This window comes from Eulemur rufifrons, chromosome 4 (assembly GCF_041146395.1).
Source record: "Eulemur rufifrons isolate Redbay chromosome 4, OSU_ERuf_1, whole genome shotgun sequence".
NCBI classification, from domain to species: domain Eukaryota; kingdom Metazoa; phylum Chordata; class Mammalia; order Primates; family Lemuridae; genus Eulemur; species Eulemur rufifrons.
Window position 1 is genome coordinate 62378736 of NC_090986.1, and position 23058 is coordinate 62401793.

A 23058-nucleotide genomic window follows, 5' to 3' on the forward strand; every position below is an offset into this window, starting at 1 on the left:
AAAATAAACAGAGAAAATTTAAATTTCAAGACCTTCTGATTGTATTAAATTGATTTGGTTTATTTTAAAAACATTCTCCCTTGCTACAATTAAGGAACACCTTCCTCTTTTGCATTGAAAACAAAACGGCTCTATTTCTCTGCCTAATTTTGCTTAGCTGAATCAAACACTTTAAAAGCTTTCTTCTTTACTATTAAACCAGTCTTCAATTCTTAATTAGCCCAACAGTTTTTCTTACATGAGAGCAATACATAAAAATAAATACAAATAAAAAGAAAAATTCTTCCAGCAAGTATTCTACACAATGCCAACCATACAGACACAGTCTTAAAAATCAGTTATGTATTTATTTGCATAGAACCAAAGGAAAGACTTGAGAATCCAACATAATATCCTATGAGGCTTACAATTTAATCACTAATCCAGTTTTGGAAAAAAAAATCATGGTACTATTTTATATGCTTCAGTTATGTGTGCTGAAACATCAGACACAAACATCTTCAGTTTTCACAGAACTAGTATCAAGTCCAAAAAAGTCTTTTTTGATGATATACCGAACACATTGCAAGATCACATTTCTTTCATGTCGAATGTCTGGAGCCAAAAGCTAAAAAACAAACAAATAAAAAGATTAGCTGGTAAATAAAACATAACCAGGAAACACAATCTAAAATATTGCATGTGTCTTCCCCATATAAAGAACACAGAACAATAAGATGTGTATTATATTTACTAATTATTTTCCTAAAGAACAATGCAAAAATATGTCATTTTACACCAAGACTATCTAGCTTCTTAAAAAGAACTAACGTTGGCATTTGGGGTCCTCCCTAGGAGTAACTAACAAAGGATAAGAAAATAAGTTTAAAAGTGTGCAATTCTTTAGTCTAAAAATTGACAAATAGATATATAGTAACAATGAAATTGGCAGTAAAAAATCCCAATATTCCTTGACTTTCATAACTTCTCATTTTTGTACTTATTGTAATTAAAAGAAAGCTAAAAATCCTTGGTATTTAGAATAAGTACATCACCAAGGATTCATATGTAATCTGCAAAAAGGAATTTATTTTATTTTTGATTTATTTTCTGATGTTATTAATATAGTTCAGAAAACATTACAAACGAAGTTTTAATAGAAAGATGATTCAATTCACCTCTTGTAATGTAATTTACTATATATAGCACTGACATTTACAAAATTTCATATCCATCTTAATAAGAAGCAGTGGTGTTTACATGTAGCATCTCAGAGTGTCACCACAGAACACTTTAGGTACAGCATAAGTACTTATCTGATAAGTCAAAACCAAACACTTTTCACAGAATGTCAACAGTTTTACAATTCCAATTTAAAAAATGTAGATTTCTGTTATTCTTAGCCGTGAAAATCTTTGATCTTTGAATAGCTTCATGTCCATTACAATCAAAAGATTCATTGCTCCCTCTTTATAATTTGAAGACAGATATTAGATTTTTGAGCACATAATACTGAGAATAAAGCCAAGAATACATAAAAATAAATACAAATAAATAAAAGTATAGAAAGAGAAAAAGTGAAGACAGTCCCCAAAGAAATGAGAATTGTCAGGAAACCTAGGTCTTTTCTTTCCATTACTTTGTGGTTTACAATAGATATTTATATTAAAAACCTTTTTTTCTTCAGCCCGCCACTGTACTTTTAGCTGTGCTTTCAAAGAAAATTTAAAAAATGTCAATAAACCTCAATACATATTTCCTTACCAACCACTCAAACCTACATTCTTTATTTGAAGCAATTTTGAAAACTGTACTATTACACATTAACTGAACACAAGCTATATGCCAAATGTAACTTCAGAATTAAGATACACAGACAAGTCTCCAAGGATCATATGTCTCTGGGAACCTTACACACACACACACACACACACACACACACAGTGGCGCTATCTTTATGACAGGAGAACACAGATTGTAAAGAAAAATAATTTACCATTTCCAAGAGATATGGGTGGTGTGTTCTTGGTTCAAATAATGTTTGATAGTTGTGATAATCTTTTTTCCTCTTAGTGTTTGTCTGTTTAGAACTTTTCTTTTGATTCTCACACTTGGCTTCTGAGAAATTTCGAACAGTTGCTTTAACATCTTGACTTGGACTCTTGGGAGTATTGCTATGAAGAACCTGGTTTTCTGCCAGAATGTCTGCTTCAGTCTTGATGGGAGTTTCTAAGTGTGATGAAAACCACAAAAACACAAAAATAAAAAACAAACAGAAAAACAGACCTTTGAAAAATAACCAAAACATCCATAATAATCCCCCAGACATAATATTGGCTACTTAATAACTTAAAACTATGAAAGATTTTGCAAGACATTTAAATGTATTCTAGTATTTTTCAAATTAGGAGCTATAACTGCCAAGAATTGGGGAGACTACCACAAAGAGCTACGGAAAGTGATCCCTATGAAGGAAATGATACCAGATGGAAATTTGGAGCTACACAAAGGAATGAAGAGTGCCAGAAACAGTAAATATGCAAATTAGTACAAAAGATATTTTTTCTCATTTGAAAAAAAATTTTATAATATATTTAAAGCAAAAATAACAGTTGTGTGGAATTTATAACATCTATAGAATGGAATATTATGAACTATATGCCAATAAATTCAACAACTTAGATGAAGCAAATTCTTTTGAATAACACAAATTACCAAAACTCACTCAAGAAGAAATAGTCTTATACTTGATTAGTACTATACCTATTAAGGAAATTTAATGTATAATTTAAAACTTTTCCCAAAAATGCCAGGTTCAGATGGCTTAGGTTTATTTAGATGGCCTCACTACTGAATTCTACAAATAAGAAAAAATGGTAGAAATCCTACACAAACCCTTAAAAAAAGAGGAGGAAACAGATGCCAATACCTACCAAATCCATTACAATAAAACAAAACAACAGACCTGTATCCCTTATGAACATAGATATAAAAATCCTTAATAAAATATCAGCAAATCAAATTTATCAATGTATTAAAAAGGTAATACATCATGACCAAGTAGATTTTATACCAAGAATACAGGCTGGTACGTTTGAAAATCAGTATACTTCACCATATTAATGAAGGAGAAAAACCATTTGGTTGAAAACTGTTAAGTTTTAAGATAGAAATCTCTCCCCCTCCCCCACAAATGGTTATTCTATTTACTTTGATTGACCATGAATCAATGTGTTATAATATAAAAGAGTTCTAGTCTAGAACTTGGAAAACTGGGTTCAATTGCCTAGACAAGAGTGGCAGAACCCTAAACACTCAAGCATTACATAGGAATGAATATAGAAATTACATTTGAAGGGAAGTATAAGCTGGGTGTGGTGATGCACGCCTGTAGTTCTATCTACATGGGAGGTTGAGCCCAAAGGATCTCTTGAGCCCAGGAGTTGGAGGCTGCAGTGAACTATGATTGTGCCACTGTACTCTAGCCTGGGCGACGGAGCAAGACTCCGACTCAAGAAAAGAAAAGAAAAGAAAAGAAAAGAAAAGAAAAGAAAAGAAAAGAAAAGAAAGGAAGTGTAGGGTAAGTGTTAGAAGCACAGACTCTGGTGCCTGACTGTTAGGATGAAGTCAAGTTCCATTACTTATTAGCTGTGTGACCTTGGGGTCGAGCTACTTATGCCTGCCTAAATTTCTTTATCCATAGAATATAGATATTAACAAATAATGGTATCTACTTCATGAGGTTGTTGAGATAATTAAATATAAAGGACATAAAAGAATGCCTGCATAGAGTAAGCACTATATAAGAATTTGCTATAATGATACTAGTGATGATGTGTCTTCAAAGTCATGGGCAAAAAGAGAAAAAGAAGAGAGATGTAGTCACAAAAGAATGGAGCTAAGAATTCCCAAAGTGATTTGTAGCGTTCAAAACTATGGAAATAATAATTAAAGGCAAAAAGAAAAACTAGGACACTGTTTTCTATTATTCCCTTTTCCTTCAACTATTGATCACTCAGTTCAGGAACACAAAAGTCAAATGGATCAAAGCTTATATTGTCAATTATCTGCTAAGGAATGAAGAACTAGTACTATTTATATTTTTCTCTTTCTTGAGGTTTATAACATTTCCCAGCTAAGTACCATATATTAATGTAATGTTCATCAATTCAAACAGATTTTAAATATTGCTATTCAATTCTATAGTTTGTTGTTTTTTTTTTTTAAGAGACAGGGTCTCACTCTGTCACCCAAGCTGGAGTGCAGTGGATCATAATAGCTTACCGCAGCCTCCAACCCTTGGGCTAAAGCAATCCTCCTACCACAGCCTCCAGAATAGCTGGGACTACAGGCGCACGACACCACACCCCGCTAAATTTTTTTTCTTTTTTTTTGTAGAGACGGAGTCTCTCTACGTTGCTCATGCCACTCTTGAACTCCTGAGTTCAACTGATTCTCCCACCTCAGCCTCCCAGAGTGCTGGGATTTCGGTGTGAGCCACTGCGCCCAGCCAGCCATTCACCTCTTTCAAACTTAAACCACTCTTTTTGGTTTGTGGTCTTTTGAAACAGTCCAATTTGGAGGTCTCCCCATCAAAGCCAAAACCATTTGGAGAAACATAATTTGGGGGAGTTGTAAAACTGTGCTTAAATTCTAATATGGTCAAAAAAAAAAAAATGCCAAAATGGTAACATGAGGAACTGACATCAAACCAACCCATTTGGAAGTATTTCTCATGAATTTTTATATCTTAATGATTTTTACAGCCCCAGATGTGAGTACATCTTCCTTTGCTTCAGTTTTACTTGAGGGACCCTTCCCTTATTTAAAATTCTTCCCAGAAAAACACTACTCATGTTTCAGATACTATACAGTTTTATGTTAATTCTTTTTTTTTTCTTTTGCTCCTCTCCATGGAAATCTTTAGTAAAAGGCAAAGATTTATAAATCTGAAGAGAAACTGGAGTATGCACTGCACTTACTTTTATGTTAATTCTTAATTTGAGATAGATATTATTTATGAAGACACAACTGTTCAAATCTGTTAGAAAGATTCAGACTGATTGTATCCATTTAGAATCCACTTAAATAAGCAGCCTTCTAGATGCTATTTTGTGGTTCAGAGAAGACCCAGTTTATTTCCTTGGTTTATTTATTCCAAACTCCCTATGTGTCAATATCCCATCCTAGAGCCCAGAATACCAAAAGCTAAAAATCTGCTAGTGACTTGGATGGCTTAATAAAGCTGAATACAAACTACATAAAATAATTCTTAAGACTTAGGAATGTGAAGAAAGGGCTCTTTCTTTAATGCAGGGCATTTTAAATAATTAGTCAAAATGAATTCATATAAAATCAAATATACCTTTTAATAGGTAATAATCCTGTCATCTATAAAAGAAAAGGCCATGCATCATTGTGCAGGAAGACAGCAAATGCCACAAAGAGAAAGACTGTAATGGAAGGCAATATAGTTGGCACTGTTAGACTTTTAAGCCCCCAAACCTAGATTTTACATTGGCTCTGCTACATACTAGCTTGCCAAAATTATACTCTCTAAGCTTAAGGTTCTATAAAATGAAGGGCTGGGACCGCAAAGATCCATTCCAGTTTCCTTTCCTCCTTCCAAATTAAAAATAGTGGCAGTCTCAGAATGAAGACATGAATATAAAAGTATTAAATGTTTCACCTTACGAGAGAGAAGAAAGCATTTGTCCAGCTTGTTTTTATGGGTTTCAGTAATCTGGTAATAGTTTTCTTTGTTATCACCTGTTATATATACAACTGATAAGTGGGAAATGTAATATGTGTTTAAAGAATAACTCCATCTTCATATCAGTGTATTGGAAACAAGAGTAAGAAATAAATACTGTTTTTCTTAAAATTAAAAAAAAAAAATAAGAGGCAACCATCTGTTAAGGAATACTCTGATAAAGCCAAAGTAGTTTATGTTTCAAAATCCAAGTAGCTTTTAACAAGCTACCACAGTAAGCCATGGCCCATTAAAAATGAAAAAAATTCCCATGTTACAGATAGATGTAAACATCATCTTTCAAATTAAAGCCCAACTCTTCCTTATTCAACATCTTCCAACTACACAAACATTGATTATCTCTAGCCTAGTCAACATTAAAAGTGCTGCTATCTTCATCCAATTACATTCAAATCTTCCCTTCACTCTATATAATAAACACTTTTAGACCCTGTATTCTTATCCTCAGTACAGCTCCTACTTTGATTACACATCTTGTCCTAAGATACATACATAAGAATTCTCACAGTTGATAAAGCCTAGCAAAATTACCATGCAGAGCCAGGTTTCCACAACAGTAGGACATAGGCTTATTCACTAAACATATGCTGGACTATTGATATAAACCTTGGATTAAGAATTGCCACAGGCCGGGCGCGGTGGCTCATGCCTGTAATCCTAGCACTCTGGGAGGCCAAGGCAGGAGGATCACTTGAGCTCAGGAGTTCAAGACCAGCCTGAGCAAGAGCAAGATCCCGTCTCTACAAAAAATTGAAAAATTAGCCAGGTGCAGTAATGTGTGCCTACAGTCCCAGCTACTTGGGAGGCTGAGGCAGGAGGATCGTTTGAGCCCAGGAGTGTGAAGCTGCAGTGAGCTATGATGGTGCCACTGCACTCTATCCAAAGCAACACAGTGAGACCCTGTTTCAAAAAAAAGAAAGAAAGAAAAAACTGCCACAGTGCATCATATCAACAGCCTCCTCACAGCTCTAAAAGGAGGCCGTAAAAGAGATGCTATAGGAAATTAAACTGGTTTACACTAATAAATTTCACAATAAGGCCTCATGCATTATCAACTGTGACATCATCTTTGTTTTATTTTCAAAGACAGGGTCTTGCTCTATTGCCTAGGCTGGAGTGCAATAGCAGAATCATAGCTCGCTGCATCCTCAAACTCCTGGGCTCAAGCGATCCTCCTACCTTAGCCTCAGTCTTCTGAGTAGCTGGGACTACAGCTGGCACCACCATGCCTAGCTAATTTTTTTTATTTTTTGTAGAGACAGGAGTCTTGCTATGATGCCTAGGCTGGTCTTAAACTCCTGGCCTCAAGTGATTCTCTCACCTCAGCCTCCCAAAGTACTGGGATTATCGGCATAAGCCACAGCACCTGCCCTGTAACATCATCTTTAAAGGTAAGATATGTATCCTGAACATTGCTGACTTCTCAGAAAGACTACTGAAAGGATTCCATTTCTTCCACCCTTTAAAACACAGGCTAATGCAACCACAAGTATAGGGCTGTTGTGTTTTCCAAATGAGATAATTTATGTAAATGTGCTCTATCAAGAGCAGTGCCCTATATACATCTAAAAAATTTTATCATGCTCTTTGTCATAAAGGACCTCTCTCCATCTACTTAAAGTGCTATAAACATGTTATGACAAGGGTTCTTAGAGCAGAGGGAAGAAATTAACTTTCTTTTTGCTATTTCATTTAGAACTTTCTTCAATTCTATTAGTGGATATTGTCTTTTCTCCTTCTTATTCTTTCATTATATTGTATTACTTTTGCCTTTTTCTCCCAGAGTAGCAACAGATTTCTTCATCATGCCAGCCTTCCTTTATCCCATGTTAACTTTACTTCTTTTTTTTTTTTTGAGATAGAGTCTCACTTTGTTGCCCAGACTAGAGTGAGTGCCGTGGCGTCAGCCTAGCTCACAGCAACCTCAAACTCCTGGGCTCAAGCAATCCTCCTGCCTCAGCCTCCCGAGTAGCTGGGACTACAGGCATGCGCCACCATGCCCGGCTAATTTTTCTATATATATATTTTTAGTTGTCCATATAATTTCTTTCTATTTTTAGTAGAGACGGGGTCTCGCTCTTGCTCAGGCTGGTCTCGAACTCCTGACCTTGAGCGATCCACCCGCCTCGGCCTCCCAGAGTGCTAGGATTACAGGCGTGAGCCACCGCGCCCGGCCTTTAACTTTACTTCTGAATCAAATGAAAAAGGAATTTGAAAATCAAATAAAGAATGTATTTATGGATGCTATGAACGTGCAGCGTGCAACAAAGGCAAAAAGTAAACAAACACACTTCAGTGTAACAACGGACATCAAGACTTACCTTCTGGCTCACTCTCTGACCCAGAAAGACTGCCGTAGCTGCTCATTAGTGAGCACAGGGCTGGTGTCACCTCCTTGGGTACGACAGTACCTTGTGGTTTCTCCTCCTTATCAGACTCTGAAATAAAAGGGAAAAGAACTCACATTCAAAACAGCATGCCCCCAAACAACTACCACCATACAAAAGAAAGCTGATCACTCCTTACTCTCTCATCTCTTAGTGAAAAGAAAGTAATTTCTGATCATTTCCTTAATCTTCCCAAAAAACTTATTCCCGGAGACCTGAAAACTTTCCCCTTGGTTGAAATCTTCATGGGCAGAGAAGCTATTTGCCCCAGAGGAGAGAGAGGGGCAAATGGAAGTTATACACAGCTCAGTTACTTACCATGCTTCACAGGTTATGGAATTTGGGTGTTCTCTAAATTAATTTAATTACACAGTGCTTTGCTATTAATTAACAGGTAGTAGGAAGGCCAAAAATTTATTTAACTTCAGTAGATTAGGATTACTGACTTTGAATAAAGGCTTGGTCAAATAGTTACGCTGTAATGAACCCTTCCAAAGTTTTTATTATTTAGAACTTGTAAGACCTTAAATAAATAAGCCAACCATGAGAATTTAGCAAGTACTAAAGAGACTACCAAAGGTAAAGTGTTTGATCAGGGCCCAGCAAAGCTAGTTGTAGCCTCAGGACATCACCTATTACATTTCTTTTTGGCAGCTCTAAAAATGTATTAACTCTATGCTAGACGGCCAATAATAATAAAGCCTCACTAAAGACAATAAGTAACTTGTCTATTTAATGAACCAACTCAACCCACAACCATATGAAATGTTTTATGACTGAGCACTTAATGTTGACCAAGTCAGTCTAGGGAAAATCAAAATATGCCAATGGGAAATGGGAGTGTCCTTTTATGTGAATGTTGAACTGCCACCTTCTGCTAGATGAAGTTAAATCCTCTTTCCTCCACCCACTCACTCTACCCAGCACCACAACCCCCCAAAACTGTTTCTTGTCAATTTTAAGCTAAATTGTTATCTTTTATCCTGGATTAATAAAGGGAAAGGGAAATATACAGTTTATATATGTAAATTACTAATAGATTAAGCAGAAATCTATCACAATGTTCGTATGAAGACTTTTCATCTATTGTTTGAACGACTAAAGACCAAACTGTAACATATCTTTCCAAGACCCAAAGAGAGATACCAAAAAGCACAGTAACAGTTGGATGTTACGCTCTTTAAAAGCATGGTTCAATTTAATCCTTATGAGATACCATATGACTTTCACATTAATTATAGGTAATGAAATCAAAATTCAGAGAATTTGAGTAACTTTTCCTTCAGATAACATAACTATAAAACAGGTGGGTCAACTTTAAATTCTGGCTATCTGACTCCAAATCCCAATTCTTAACTAGTGAGCAAGAATGCCTCCTGCAGATATATAAAGTCATCTTCTTCAAATGAAGCCATCCTATCAAAGTGCTTTTATGATCAATGATAATGTTAATAATGTCTTCCAGCTATAGCTCTATTTCTTTGTTCCCTTTTATAGCAACACTCCAAACAGCTATTTGACATACAAGCATATGTTAGAGATATCGCAGGTTCAGTTCCAGACCACTGCAATAAAGTGAGTCACATAAATTTTTTGGTTTCCTAGTACATGCAAAAGTTATGTTTACACTATACTGCGGCCTATTAAGTATGCAACAGCATTATGTCTAAAAAGAAATACATATCTGAATTTAAAAATACTTTATTCTTAAAAAAATCTCAATGATCATCTGAGCCTTCGATGAGTAGTAATCTTTTGCCTGGTGGTGAGTCTTGCCTTGATGCTGATGGCTGCTGACTCACCAGGGTGGTGGCTGCCGAAGCTGGGGGGCTGTGGCAATCTCCCCGCCCTGACTGCTATCCCCATTGGTATCAGCCCCTCACTTCATTCAATCTCATCAGAGATGCCTTTACTGACCACTCCAGACAAAACAGCACACCCTCTTCTCCAACCACCACTCTCTGCCCTTTTACTCAGCTTCACGATGCTTAATCAATCCAACATGTTATGTATTTGTTTACTGCGACTTCCCTAATCAGAACATAAGCTACAGGACAGAAGAGGTTTTGCTTTGTTTAATGCTGTATCCTCAGAGCCCAGAACAGTACATACGTGCTCAAAAAATATTTGGAGGACAAATTGTTACATGAATGAGTTAAGTTCAAAACAGTTAACTAGCATAGAATCATACAACTAGTAGGAGGTGGAGCCAGGATAGAAACCTAGTTCTCCATGGATCCAAAGTTCACTCCTTTTTTTTTTTTTTTGTTAAATAACATGACTTCATTTTTATCTAAAAAATCATATACACACGCATAGGGAAAATTGAAGGATATACAACAAAATATGAGCAGTGGCCATCTCTGTAAGTTAACAAAGTAGGTTTTTGTGTGTATGTGCACTTTTCAGTCTTTTCCCACATTTTCTGTACTAGTTTTGTAATCAGAAATAATATAAAAAATAAAAACAAAGGGAAATAAACCTTGAAGGATAGTGTTCTTCATAATTCAATTCAAGAAGCAGAGGACAAGGTTTTAATTGGCCTACACATAGTCCCTTTTCTCTCCTCTCTTTAAAAAGAAAAATTTTATATTTTGAAACAATTTTGAATTTACATAAGTGTTGCAAATATGGTAGTGTTTCCTATACTCTTCACCCAGCTTCCTAATGTTACCGTCTTACACAACCAAAGTACATTTATCACAGCTAACAAGTTAACATCGGTGCAACACTACTACCTAAACTACAGACTGTGTTAAATTTCACCAGTTTTTCCACTAACGTCCTGTTTTCTGTTTCAGGATCCAATCTGCCATACTACCTTGCATTTAGGTTGTCATGATGCCTTAGTAAACATGACAACTTTTCCTGTCTTTCATGAACCTGACACTTGTGGAGACTATTGGTCAAGTATTTGTAGAATGTCCCTCAGTCTGAGTTTGTCTGACATTTCTGATCATTAGACTGACACTATAGATTTTGGGGAAGAATATCACAAAGGAGATGTGCCCTTCCATCACCTCACAGGTCCATGATATCAATGACTAATTACTGGTGATGTTGACCTTGATCACTGGGGTGGTCTGCCTTATTTCTCTATTATATAAAGTTACTATTTTTCTCTTTTATTATTCTATTTCTTGAAATGAGTTATAAGTCTAGCCCACACTCAAGGGGAGAAGAATTAAGCACCAACTCAAGTAAGCAGCATCAAAGAATTTTGTATATATGTTAAAACCATCACCGTTATGAATAAATATTTGAGGGGGAGATATTTTGAGGTTATGCAAATACTGTTTCATCGTTAAGTTTCACCACTAATTTCACCATCCATCAGTGGATCCTGCCTGAAAAAATTACTACTATGGCATTCTGATGTTACTTTCTATTTCTCTCATTTCTTCTACATATATTAATTAGAATTCTTCTGTAAGAAAGATTACTATCTCATATTTATTTATTCAAGTACTTACATCAATATGGACTCATGGGTATTTATTTTATTTGGAGGGTTGTAATTTATTATTTTGAGTCTCAAATTGTTCCAACTTTGGCCATTGGGAACTCTTTCCAGTATTCTTCTGACGTGCCCCCATCTTTATGTTTTTTGAGCATTTTCTTATGTTCTGGCATTATGAGATATTCTAGGCTCACCTTGTATTTTCCCCATCCCAACCCTAGAATCAGCCATTGCTCCAAGAGGCCCTAGTTCCTGTAATTGGAGAATGGTATTTGGAAATCACAATTTGAGTGCTAAGTGTACTTGTTACTAGGGTGTCACAACACTCAAGCTCGCTATACTTGACTGCTTTCCCAAAGAGTAGGAGTTAGGACTTCAAACAAATGAACACCTTTTCCCTTACTTCTCCCCTCAGTTCTATGTTTGAGGGGCCCACCATGTGTAATAACACTTGGAAAAGGAGTACTGTCCTTTTGGCACTATCAAAACATCTTTTACAATGACTTTTCAGCTAAAAAAAAAAAAAAAAAAAAAAAAGGAGGAGAGAAAGAAAGAAAAGAAAAGAAAAAAGAAAAAAAGACTGCCCCCGAAGTCCCTGGGATCTACCTAGCAGTTCCAACACACGCATTTTTAGCAACTATCTGGAAAGACTATGCCGAAGGCATTGTACTGGCTGACAAAATAATACTCAGGAAACTTCATTTCATAAAAGTAGCTAAAACATCTTTCTAAACTAAAAATACCAGTATAAAGACACTAGCAATCAAGCTGATAAAATTGAACTTGAACTTTCACATTATTAGAAAATACCAGCTCAAATAATTTCTCTCACTGTTAAAACATTAGTGACACTTTTCTAAAGGTAAATCTCACCTCTCTCTCTCATTTGTACACTTCATGTTCCCACCTACCAAAAAATTAATCTAATGCAATGATCTAAAAATTATCATTAGACTATGAGTTTCTCAAAGGCAGGGGGAGGCTTCTTTGAAATCCCCAGCATCGTAGTGAATTACAGTGCTGGGTAAGCAAAATGTAGGACCTTGAAATCCCTACTGAAATGAAAATAGCAAAATAACATTGCCCTTTGAATGTCTTGTCCACTCTAAACCCTACCAGTAGAAGTGTCCCATCTGGCTTCTTTCTACAACTTATTTCTTCACTTTTCCCCACTGCCCACCCGCCCCACGGACTATTTCCTATTGTCTTTATGGAGCAAGACACAAGTATACGTTCTAGCCCAGGAAGATGTATAATTAAGCCTCCTGAAAAAATGCCACCGATTGAAAAAGCCACTCCCCAGAATGGGAACTTTGCTTTACAGTCTCCAACTCTCGGAGAAGACAGTGATGGGCATTCAGGACAGCAGATGTGCTCCGCCAGCTTATTTTCTTACTTTAACATCTACCTTCTCAACAACCTAGCTTATGTCAGTGCACAGTTAGAATGACAGCCCAGTGTTCTATGACAATAACTACATTTATGTTATAACAAATGATTAACAAATTAGATTGTCTTTGTCTTGTGGATGCTGAGGTACTTTAGTCACAGATGTTCAATGCCACTTTACTGACCAGCTGCTTTCTTTCTAGGTCAGACAAAAGACCTACTGTTTAAGACTACAGGCTAGGAAAGCCACAAACTTGTCGCATATATATTTAAACAATGATAGCAATAAAATAAACTGGGTCCTAACTAATGAGATACCAAAACAAAAAAAAAGATTAAAACAAACAAACAAAAACCTCCATGAAATAGTCTAGTTAGCAGAATATACAAGAAAATAAAAAATATTGCACCAGTAAGGAAAACTAGTGAGAACAAGACATGCTCAAAACTGAGAAATTGGGAGACTCCAAATAAAAGGCTTTCCCTTTGAAATGTCAATTCCCAATTCAAAGCAGCTACACAGAACAGAGTACACATACCACCAACTACAATAAAGAGAAGGTGAGGGGCAGGTGTGGTGGCTCAGCCTGTAATCCAGTACTTTGGGAAACTGAGGTGGGAGGATTGCTTGAGCCCAGGAGTTGGAGACCAGCCTGGGCAACACAGCAAGACCCCATCTCTACAAAAATAGAAAAACTAGCCAGGCATGGTGTTGTGTGCCTATAGTCTCAGCTATTTGGAAGGCTAAGGCAGAAGGGTCTCTTGAGCCCAGGAGTTGGAGCTATGATCACGCCACTGCACTCCAGCCAGGGCAACAGAGCAAGACCTTGTCTCAAAAAAAAAAAAAAAAAAAAAAAAGACTGTGAGCTCAGGCAATGATTTTCTAAGCATGATCTAAGGTTTGTAAAGATCCTCCAAAATTACTGTCTTGTCCAAAATGTGAGTGCTGATGTCTCAATTAAGTTCTGAGCCAAAAAGGGCAAAAAAATGGAAGGAATTGGGAAAACTTTAAAGTGAGTTTAGTGCCGAAAAGTATCAACTGCCACATGAGAGCACTGGGTCACATCATCACAATGCTAATTCACCACTGACAACTTGAACAACTAGATCTTAAGGTTGGCTGCCTCTGGCCCAGGGTAAGAAAAGCTACCTCCAAACAAGTAGAAAGACATATACTGGAGAGTAAAGTTATTGAGAATATTTAGGGCATATAAAAAATGGTATTAATATATGGTTTTCTATGGCTATACCTGGAGTGAAAAGTTGAAGAATCTATGGGCTAAAACATTGATTTGGAAAATGTCCAACTCCAGAGGAAATGCCAGGTAAAGGATAATATGAATTTAAATGGCATCTTTCCTACGAAATTAGCTACCATAATTTGATCATTGGTATTGTCATTTCCTTGGAGAACAGTATTATAAATTAAATTAAAAATTTTTTTAAATCATAAATTTATAACCTAGATGGATTATTTGTATAATCAAGAATTATGTTCTCATCTCTGACCCTCAAAACAAGTCTGCTCTCATCCTTAACCCTCAGTATAGGTAAGGGATTCAACATTTACACCAAAACAAAATTATGTGACATCTCTTATTCAGCTGCTCCTGGGAGTCCAGGTGAATTCTTTCTACCAATGAGGATGAGAGGGATTTATCCCTGTTTCTTATGTCTAGGATGTCTGTTGAGCACTTAGATACAGGCTTAAATAGAAGCAAGATGATAATCATCTTTTAGTTGATGTTTTACCAGATTGGTACTGAAATATTTCTTTAAAAAGAGAAAACAGAATTAACCATCTATCAAAGCTAAGTTAACAAAAACAAAAAAGACTATTCAATATTAGAGTCCTTCAAATGTTCATTTAGAAAATTGCATAAAGAATTATATAATTTTCAAATCAGTGACTTACTGATTATAACGGTAGGTTTTACATTTGTGTTTTAGGTATTTTAATGACATGAAAGTTTATATTTCAGTAAAGATGGTATTTTATCATCAAGGTCACACATTGAGTCAGAAGAAGTATGTGGACTCTCTTTAAAATTTTTTGAGGGGGAAAAAAACAGTGCCCAAGAGTAAACTCAAAACCGGCTCAAAATATCATCTGCCTTTTCCTTGCTTTCTGCAAGGATAAGAAAATGCCTTTTCTAAACTCTCTCCCACATCTCAACTATCTAGACTTAAACAATATTATTTTAGACAAATTCAGACTTCATATTTAGAGGACATGTGGTGAACTAGTGAAGTCAGACTCCTAAATTCAAAATCTGGTTCTGCCACTAACTAAGGCAAACTAGTCTCTGTATTCCTCATTTCTAAAACAAGAGTAGCAACAGCACCTGTGTAAAAGGTTGTTATGAGCAGAACAATTAATATATATATAGTATACAGAGCACAGTAAGTACCTTACTTATAAATGTTAACTGGTGTTAAGATAATTTATTATTATTCCTATTAAATGTTGCCTTCTTATACTTAGCCCAACATTCCCTTATGCCAAGGTCCATTTCCATCCTAACTCAGTCAATGAATTAGTTATTCTCCCGTTTCTTGCCATTCATAAGTTCAAAAACTTGCATCTGATTATCACAGAAGCCACTGTCATCTAAGCTAAACAGAGCCTACAATCAAACCTACAATGTAACATCAGCCCACTCACTAATAATCTCTGGATACTCCTTTGCAGCAGTAAGATTATGCAATTAGATAAAGCCTCACAACGTTACTGGAGGAAAAGGCGGTGCAAACATTTACATATATTTTCATTTTTCAGAAGGGGAAATGGAGTCTCAGAGGCTGAATGGTATCCGTACGCGACAGCAGTATTTTGGTGCTTTAGTTTTTCAACTTACAAGCAAGTGTCAACTTGCCCTATCAATTCTAGAGAGAATTCAAGGATAAACTATGAATACATATAAATATATTCTATGCTCTTGGGAGGAAAGGTATTACTACTCAAATACAATGAATTAATATTATTTGTCCAATATCATGTTCATGTTCAGTAGCATAAATAATACTGACTTCCATTAGAATTACTGCTTTACAAGTGGGAAAAAATCCATATAACTGGGAAAATTTCAATCTACAACATTACTACATTCAAAGAAATCTTAAGAAAATTTCCAAGATTACATCATACTATGGAAATTATCCAGCAAATACAGTCGTTCTCCCATAGCCTGCCTGCCCCATGCACCCACTCCCAAGACTCAGAAAAAATGTTCTGAAATGAGGTTTTAAATAAGATACTCCTATTAAAAACAAAAACGAACAAAAGCATCATTCTACATTTTTATATATTTGCCATTAATATTCCCACAAACAAGGCTGTGAATAATCAACTTCAGCATCATTGTCTATACACTTATGAACATGTTATTTTCTGTTCAGCTTACCAGAATCACTGTTTATCAAAACACCAAGAGGGTCTGGAGTTGCCTTAGGTAGACCTTTGAGCTTGGAATCACACAAGCGATTCCCTGCTCCAATGACTGCTCTCTGTCTAGCACCATAATTTCTCCATCTGCGATGTTTGCCAGGACTTCGAATCTTTGCCATCTGTGAATGTCTGGACATCCCCTTCATCTTGCTGGAATAAGAAAAATGCAATTATTAATATAAAAGGCACTGAGCTTTCAAGAAAAATTTGAAAAAGACTACTAGATGCAAAAGAAACCTAGATGTCAAATCAATCATTTATACCCTAGCACATTAAACAGACCAAAATAACAGAAATTCAGTGGCTTCCAAAGGCAGAGAAATCTATAAAAGACTTTAAAAGGACAATACCCCACAATATACTGCACCTTATTGATTCTAAGCCGCACATTTCCACCCATATTTTTACTCCTCTGAAATCACACTGCTATGCAATCAAGTCAACTTAATTGGCAGCATTCTTTCTTTTCTATTGTACATAAAAGTGTTTCTTAGAGTTTATCAAGTGTGTTAACTCTTGTCTACTCATTTTTAAGGAGGCTAAATGTTTCTGAAACATTTACAAATATGCTGCCTTGTTTGACCTTCATAACACCCTTTTACTTATTTACGAGCGCATAATAGTTGTATATCTTTATAGGGCACATGTGATGTTTTGACACAAGCATACAATGTGAACTAATCAAATCAAGGTAATTGGGGTGTCCATCACCTCAGGCACTTATCATTTTTTCGTGTTAGGAACATTCCAATTCCATTTTTTTAGTTATTAATGTTTTAAAATATACCCTAACCTATTGTTGATTATAGTTACTTTGTTATCAAGTATTGTTCACTCTAACTATATTTTTACACCCATTAATCATCCCCATTTTATCACTCTCTCCCCACTATTGTTCCCAGCCTCTGGTAATCATTCTACTCTCTGTCTCCATGAGATCAATTGTTTTTAATACTTAGCTCCCATATAGGAGTGAGAACATGCAGGATTTGTCTTTCTGTGCTTGGCTTATTTCACTTAACATAATGTTCTCCAATTCCATCCATGTTGTTGCAAATGGCAGGATTTCATTCTTTTTGTGGCTATATAATATTCCATTGTGTATATGCAGCACAATTTCTTTATCCATTCATCTACCAATAGACAATTAGGTTGATTCCAAATCCTGGCTATTGTGAATAGTGCTGCAATAAACATGGGAGGGCAGGTATATTTTCGATATACTGATTTCCCTCCTTTGGCTATATATCCAGCAGTGGGATTGCTGGGTTATGTGGTAATTCTATTTTCAGTTTCTGAGGAACCTCCGTATTGTTCTCCATAGTGGTTATACTAATTTACATTCCCACCAACTATGTACGAAGTTTCCCCTTTCTCCACATCCTTGCCATCATTCGTTACTGCCTTTTTGATAAATACCATTTTAATTGGGGTGAGATGATATCTCAAGTAGTTTTGATTTGCATTTCTCTGATGACTAATGATGTTGAGCATTTTTTCATATACTTATTGGCTATCTGTATGTCTTCTTTTGAGAAATGTCTATTCGGATCCTTTGCCCATTTTTAAATCAGATTATTTTATTTTTTCCTACTGAGTTGTTAGAGCTCCTTATATATTCTAGTTATTAGTCCCCTGTCAGATGGGTAGCTTGCAAATATTTTCTCCCATTCTGTGGGTTGTCTCTTCCCTTTACTGACTGTTTCCTTTGCTGTGCGGAAGCTTTTTAGCTTGAGTGATCTCATTTGTCCAATTTTGCTTTGGTTGCCTGTGCTTTTGCAGGTATTACTCAAGAAGTCCTTACCCAGAACAATGTTCTGAAGATTTTCCCCAATGTTTTCTTTTAGTACTTTCATAGTTTCACGTCTTAGCTTTAAGTTTTTAATTCATTTTGATTTGATTTTTGTATATGGTGAGAGAAAAGGGTCTAGTTTCAGTCTTCTGCATATGGATATCCTGTTTTCCCAGCACCATTTATTGAATAGACTGTCCTTTCCCGACTGTATGTTCTTGGCACATTTGTTGAGGGTAAGTTCACTATAGATGTGTGGATTTATTTCCGGGTTCTCTATTCTGTTCCATTGGTCTATGTGTCTGTTTTCATGGCAGTGCCATGCTGTTTCGGTTACTACAGCTCTGTAATATTTAGGCTACAGTCCTAAGGTGATAATTGACATGCACTCATTTTATAGGGGCTGTATATCTTGAAGGGGTTTTGTTTGGGCTGAAGGAAATAAATATTTTAACCCAAAGTACATTTCTTGACATATTTTAAGATGGCTGCAGGCAAACAGGAACAATGCTGTAAGGCTGTCTAGGTGCGGAGGTAGAGGGAGAGGTTTTCATCTGTAAAGAATCTGTTAAATGCAGCCAGGTCCTGCCTATTTGACCTGGGACAGGTTTCCTGAGAAACTGATACCCTTAAAGGTCTGAATAAAATCATTTCCTTGAGGTCTGTTATCATAAGGCTTATCTGTGTAAGACCACCTTCCAGCCAAGCTTTCTTTTTCCCTCCCATACTCAGTCTACCAAAAACAAACAAACAAACAAACAAACAAACCCTATTAGTCATTTTCTAACCCCCTCATTTCTTAAAAGAGGACCCCTATATCTCAGTGGGGAGAGGATGGTAGTGCTTGGGTGACTCAGTTCTCTGTTTTGGTTTAATGAGTTTTGGGGGGATCCTGAGATTTTTATTTTTCCTTTACAGTAATAATATAATAACAATAGCAGATTTCTCTTTGGAAACAATGCAAATGAGAAGACAATGGAACAACATCTATAAAGTACTATAAATTTAGAAAACTGTTAAGCAAGAATTGCATATATCCAGCAAAAATATTTTTCAAAAAAGAAGGCAAATAGGTTTTTCTACAGATACACGAAGCTGAAAAAAGTCATTGCCAGTAGAATCTTACTACAAGAAATATTAAAGGATGTCCTTGGGACAGAAGGAAAATGACATTAGATGGAAAGATGAATCTACACAAAAGAATGAAGAGCATCACAAATAGTCACTACATAAGCATCCTGACCATCAGGCAACAAAACCCCAGCTGTGACTAAGCCTTGTCAAGATCAGCAGATATGCCTGACTTCCAGCTGACCCCAGATGTCTGGACAATTAACACTGATTGTAAGAAAAACAAGGGCACCCATAAAGACAGTAAAAAGGCAAGCCACAGATTGTGAGATATATCTGTAATACATATACTTCAAAAAAGGATTTATACCTAAGTATTAATAAATACTTAACTCCTACAAATCAAGAAAAGCAACCCCGGCCGGGCGCGGTGGCTCACGCCTGTAATCCTAGCACTCTGGGAGGCCGAGGCGGGTGGATTGCTCGAGGTCAGGAGTTCAAGACCAGCCTGAGTAAGAGCGAGACCCCGTCTCTACTAAAAATAGAAAGAAACTATATGGACAACTAAAATATATATATACAAAAAAAAAATTAGCCGGGCATGGTGGCACATGTCTGTAGTCCCAGCCACTCGGGAGGCTGAGGCAGTAGGATCGCTTAAGCCCAGGAGTTTGAGGTTGCTGTGAGCTAGGCTGACGCCACGGCACTCACTCTAGCCCGGGCAACAGAGTGAGACTCTGTCTCAAAAAAAAAAAAAAAAAAGAAAAGCAACCCCAATTAAAAATTGGTCAAAGACTTGAACTGGTACTTCACAAAAGAATATTCACACAGCCAATAAGCATATGAAAAGGGGCTAACACCATTAGTTAGGAGGGAAATGGTATGACATGAGTAAAAGGTAAAAGATTACCAAGCATTGACCAGCAGCAATGAGATGCAATCAGTAGAGTGCTAAATTGGTGTGACCACTTTGGAAAACTGGCCATATCTACTAAAGCTAAACATATGGATACCCTATGACCTAGCATATTTACATGACCAATGAAAACGAATACTTGTATCCACTTAACAGGGGAGGGATTAATAGAGCTTCATGAGGTGAGGAAGTTCTGTACATTAATCTGTGTGGAGGTTACACAGATATGTGGGGGGGGGGGGTGTACATATGTAAAATTCAAGTTGTGTACTTAAGATTTACATATTTTACTTATATTACAATGTACTTCAATAAAAAGTAAATGAAATGAAAAAATTCTATCTATGAAAGTGAGAGAGTAAGCATAGGGGAAAAGGGTATCTCATACATTGCTGGTGGGACAGTAAAGTAGTCCAGCTTCTATTATAGATATTTGGCAGTGTCTATTAATATTACCTTTTTACCTTTTTTTTTTGAGACAGAGTCTCATTATGTCTCCTGGACTAGAGTGCAGTGGCATCATCACAGCTCACTGCAGCCTCAAACTCCTGGGTTCAAGCAATCCTCCTGCCTCAGCCTCCCAAGGAGCTGGGACTAAAAGTGTGTACCACAATGCCCAGCTAATTTTTTTATATTTAGTAGGGGTCTTGCTCTTGCTCAGGCTGGTCTTGAACACCTGAGCTCAAGCAATCCTCCTGCCCTGTTCTCCCAGAGTGCTATAATTACAGGTATGAGCCACCGCACCCAGCCCACATTCCTTTTTGACTCAGCATATCCATTTTTAGGAATCTATTTTCAGAAATACCTGCTTATGTGTAAAATATTGTATTGACAAGGACAATAACAGACAACTTCTTATTAGTAAAAGGTTGGTAAAAACTTAAATGTCCATTAATACGAAATTGGCTTAAAAACACCACCACCACTGTGGCTCCTACACATCCTTAGAGAATGAGGTTTGTTATATATTAATATGGAACAATCTCCAGGCATAATGTTTGGCTAAAAAAGCAAGGTGCTACTGCAAAACAGGGGGAGGGGGAGGAGACCCTATCGTCTATGTGCAGGATAGACACAGAGAATCTCTGGAAGGGTAAAATGGGTTGCCTCTGGGAAGGAGACTATATAGTTTGGGCGACAAAGACTGAAATGTCTTGTTCACTATGTACCTTTTTGAAAACCATATGATTATAGCGTAATACTTATTTTAGATATAAAAAAATAATTTAAGTAAAAAAGTTACAAAAGCCAAGAGTTGAGAGCATAGAGATGTTAAGATCTTGATTTACACTCCTTTTTATTATTTGTAAGTACATCCAGTTAAAATGAGCACTAAGAATGCAAGCAATTTTAAAGAACTTACCCATACTGTGTCGTTGTCAATACTGCTCCTCTCTTTTCCTTTTCAAGTTTTAACTTTTTCTTCCTTTCAATATTGGCCAGAGTTGGATAGTTTCTAGACAATAATAAAAGTTAATTATAAAAGGGCTTCTGGGAGTACAACTTTAAATAAGCAATCAAGTAACTGCCGAATTCGGCAATTTTTGTTTAACAACTAACACAGTAAATAACTGTAAACCTTTAACCTTTAACTTTAGAACTTTTTAAAGGAGAAAAAAAAGGTAGACTACAACAATGCAATTCAAAGTGTCGATGAGCTGCTGGTCCACAAACTTTACTAGCAGTTTGCAACTAGATAAGTTTACACTGGAATTTAAATCAAATATATCGTACAATGTGCTCAAACTGATCTAATTCATCTATTTGGCATGTACCCATAAATATTGTAAGAAGAAACTTAAGTATATTAAATTTTACACAGATACATGCTAGGTATACTCAAAGTTATTAAGATGAGGAAGAGGCAGTTCTTAAAAGAACATACAGTCTACCAGGAAGGACAAGAAAAGCACACAAATAGATACAACAGCAGACAAAATATAGTAAGAACCCAAAAGAGTGTAAAGCTTCAGCAGGTGGGAAGGAAATATGATATACCTAAGTGGAGAAATCCAGAAAGAACAGAACATGAAAGAAATTAGTCTTAAACAATGTTAACAGAAATCAGATGGAAAAGCTTCAGAGTGTTCAAAATAGAGCAAATACTGCAAACAAATCAAGGCCTCAGAAAGTGTAGGAGATATCCAGGCAATGGTAAGTGGTTAATTTTGTATGAAACATAATATAGTTACTATAGGCAATCAAACTGGAAAGGGAGACTCAGGCCAAAATGTGCCTTGAATACCAGACTAGAAAACTTATATTTAATTCAGCAGGTGACAGGGAGTCACAAAAAGTCTACGTAACAGGGAGTGATATGTACAAGGCAATGATTAAGATTAAATCTGACAACAGTGTACAAGATGAACTGCTTTGTTTCTTGGCACAGCTGTGTGGAGAGGCAGATACCAAACTCTGAGGGTGAGAGGGTAGACCCTGGGAGGATAATAAACACAGAGGGAGGGGAACACAGACCCCTTTACCACTCAGCCTGGCCACTCATCAGAGTAAATTTTGAGAAACAACAAATTGTGCTCTACCATCGTTTCTAGGACACTTCTCCACCTTTTTTCTTTTTAACATTTGCATTACTGATTTGGCTAGCACAGACAATATGAAGTCTAGGGGGTGGCCATATTGAAAGACAGGAATGGAAATGACATTGAGTAAGTGGTGAAGTAATCAGAAAAAAAAACAACAACGAATTTCAATGAGGACAGTGCAAAGTAATATATCCAGCCAAGAAAAATAAACTCCATAAATAAAAGATGATGAATGTACAAGCTATAAATAAACATAAGAGGAAAAGATCAAGGTCATAGGAGATAAAAATCTGACAGCCA

General features: G+C 36.3%; 1 protein-coding gene across 1 annotated transcript in view; it reads right to left on the reverse strand.

The window, feature by feature from the left end:
- Window positions 1-414: 414 nt before the first annotated feature.
- NUFIP1 (nuclear FMR1 interacting protein 1) overlaps window positions 415-23058 on the reverse strand; it is a 38917-nt gene continuing 16273 nt past the window's right edge. The window contains exons 6-10 of the mRNA XM_069467229.1: window positions 21579-21671; window positions 16393-16586; window positions 8074-8190; window positions 1976-2208; window positions 415-607 (exon numbers count right to left, since the gene is read on the reverse strand). Coding sequence (XP_069323330.1) covers window positions 485-607; window positions 1976-2208; window positions 8074-8190; window positions 16393-16586; window positions 21579-21671 — 760 coding nt within the window. The 3' untranslated portion in view covers window positions 415-484. The remainder of the gene's footprint in view (window positions 608-1975; window positions 2209-8073; window positions 8191-16392; window positions 16587-21578; window positions 21672-23058) is intronic.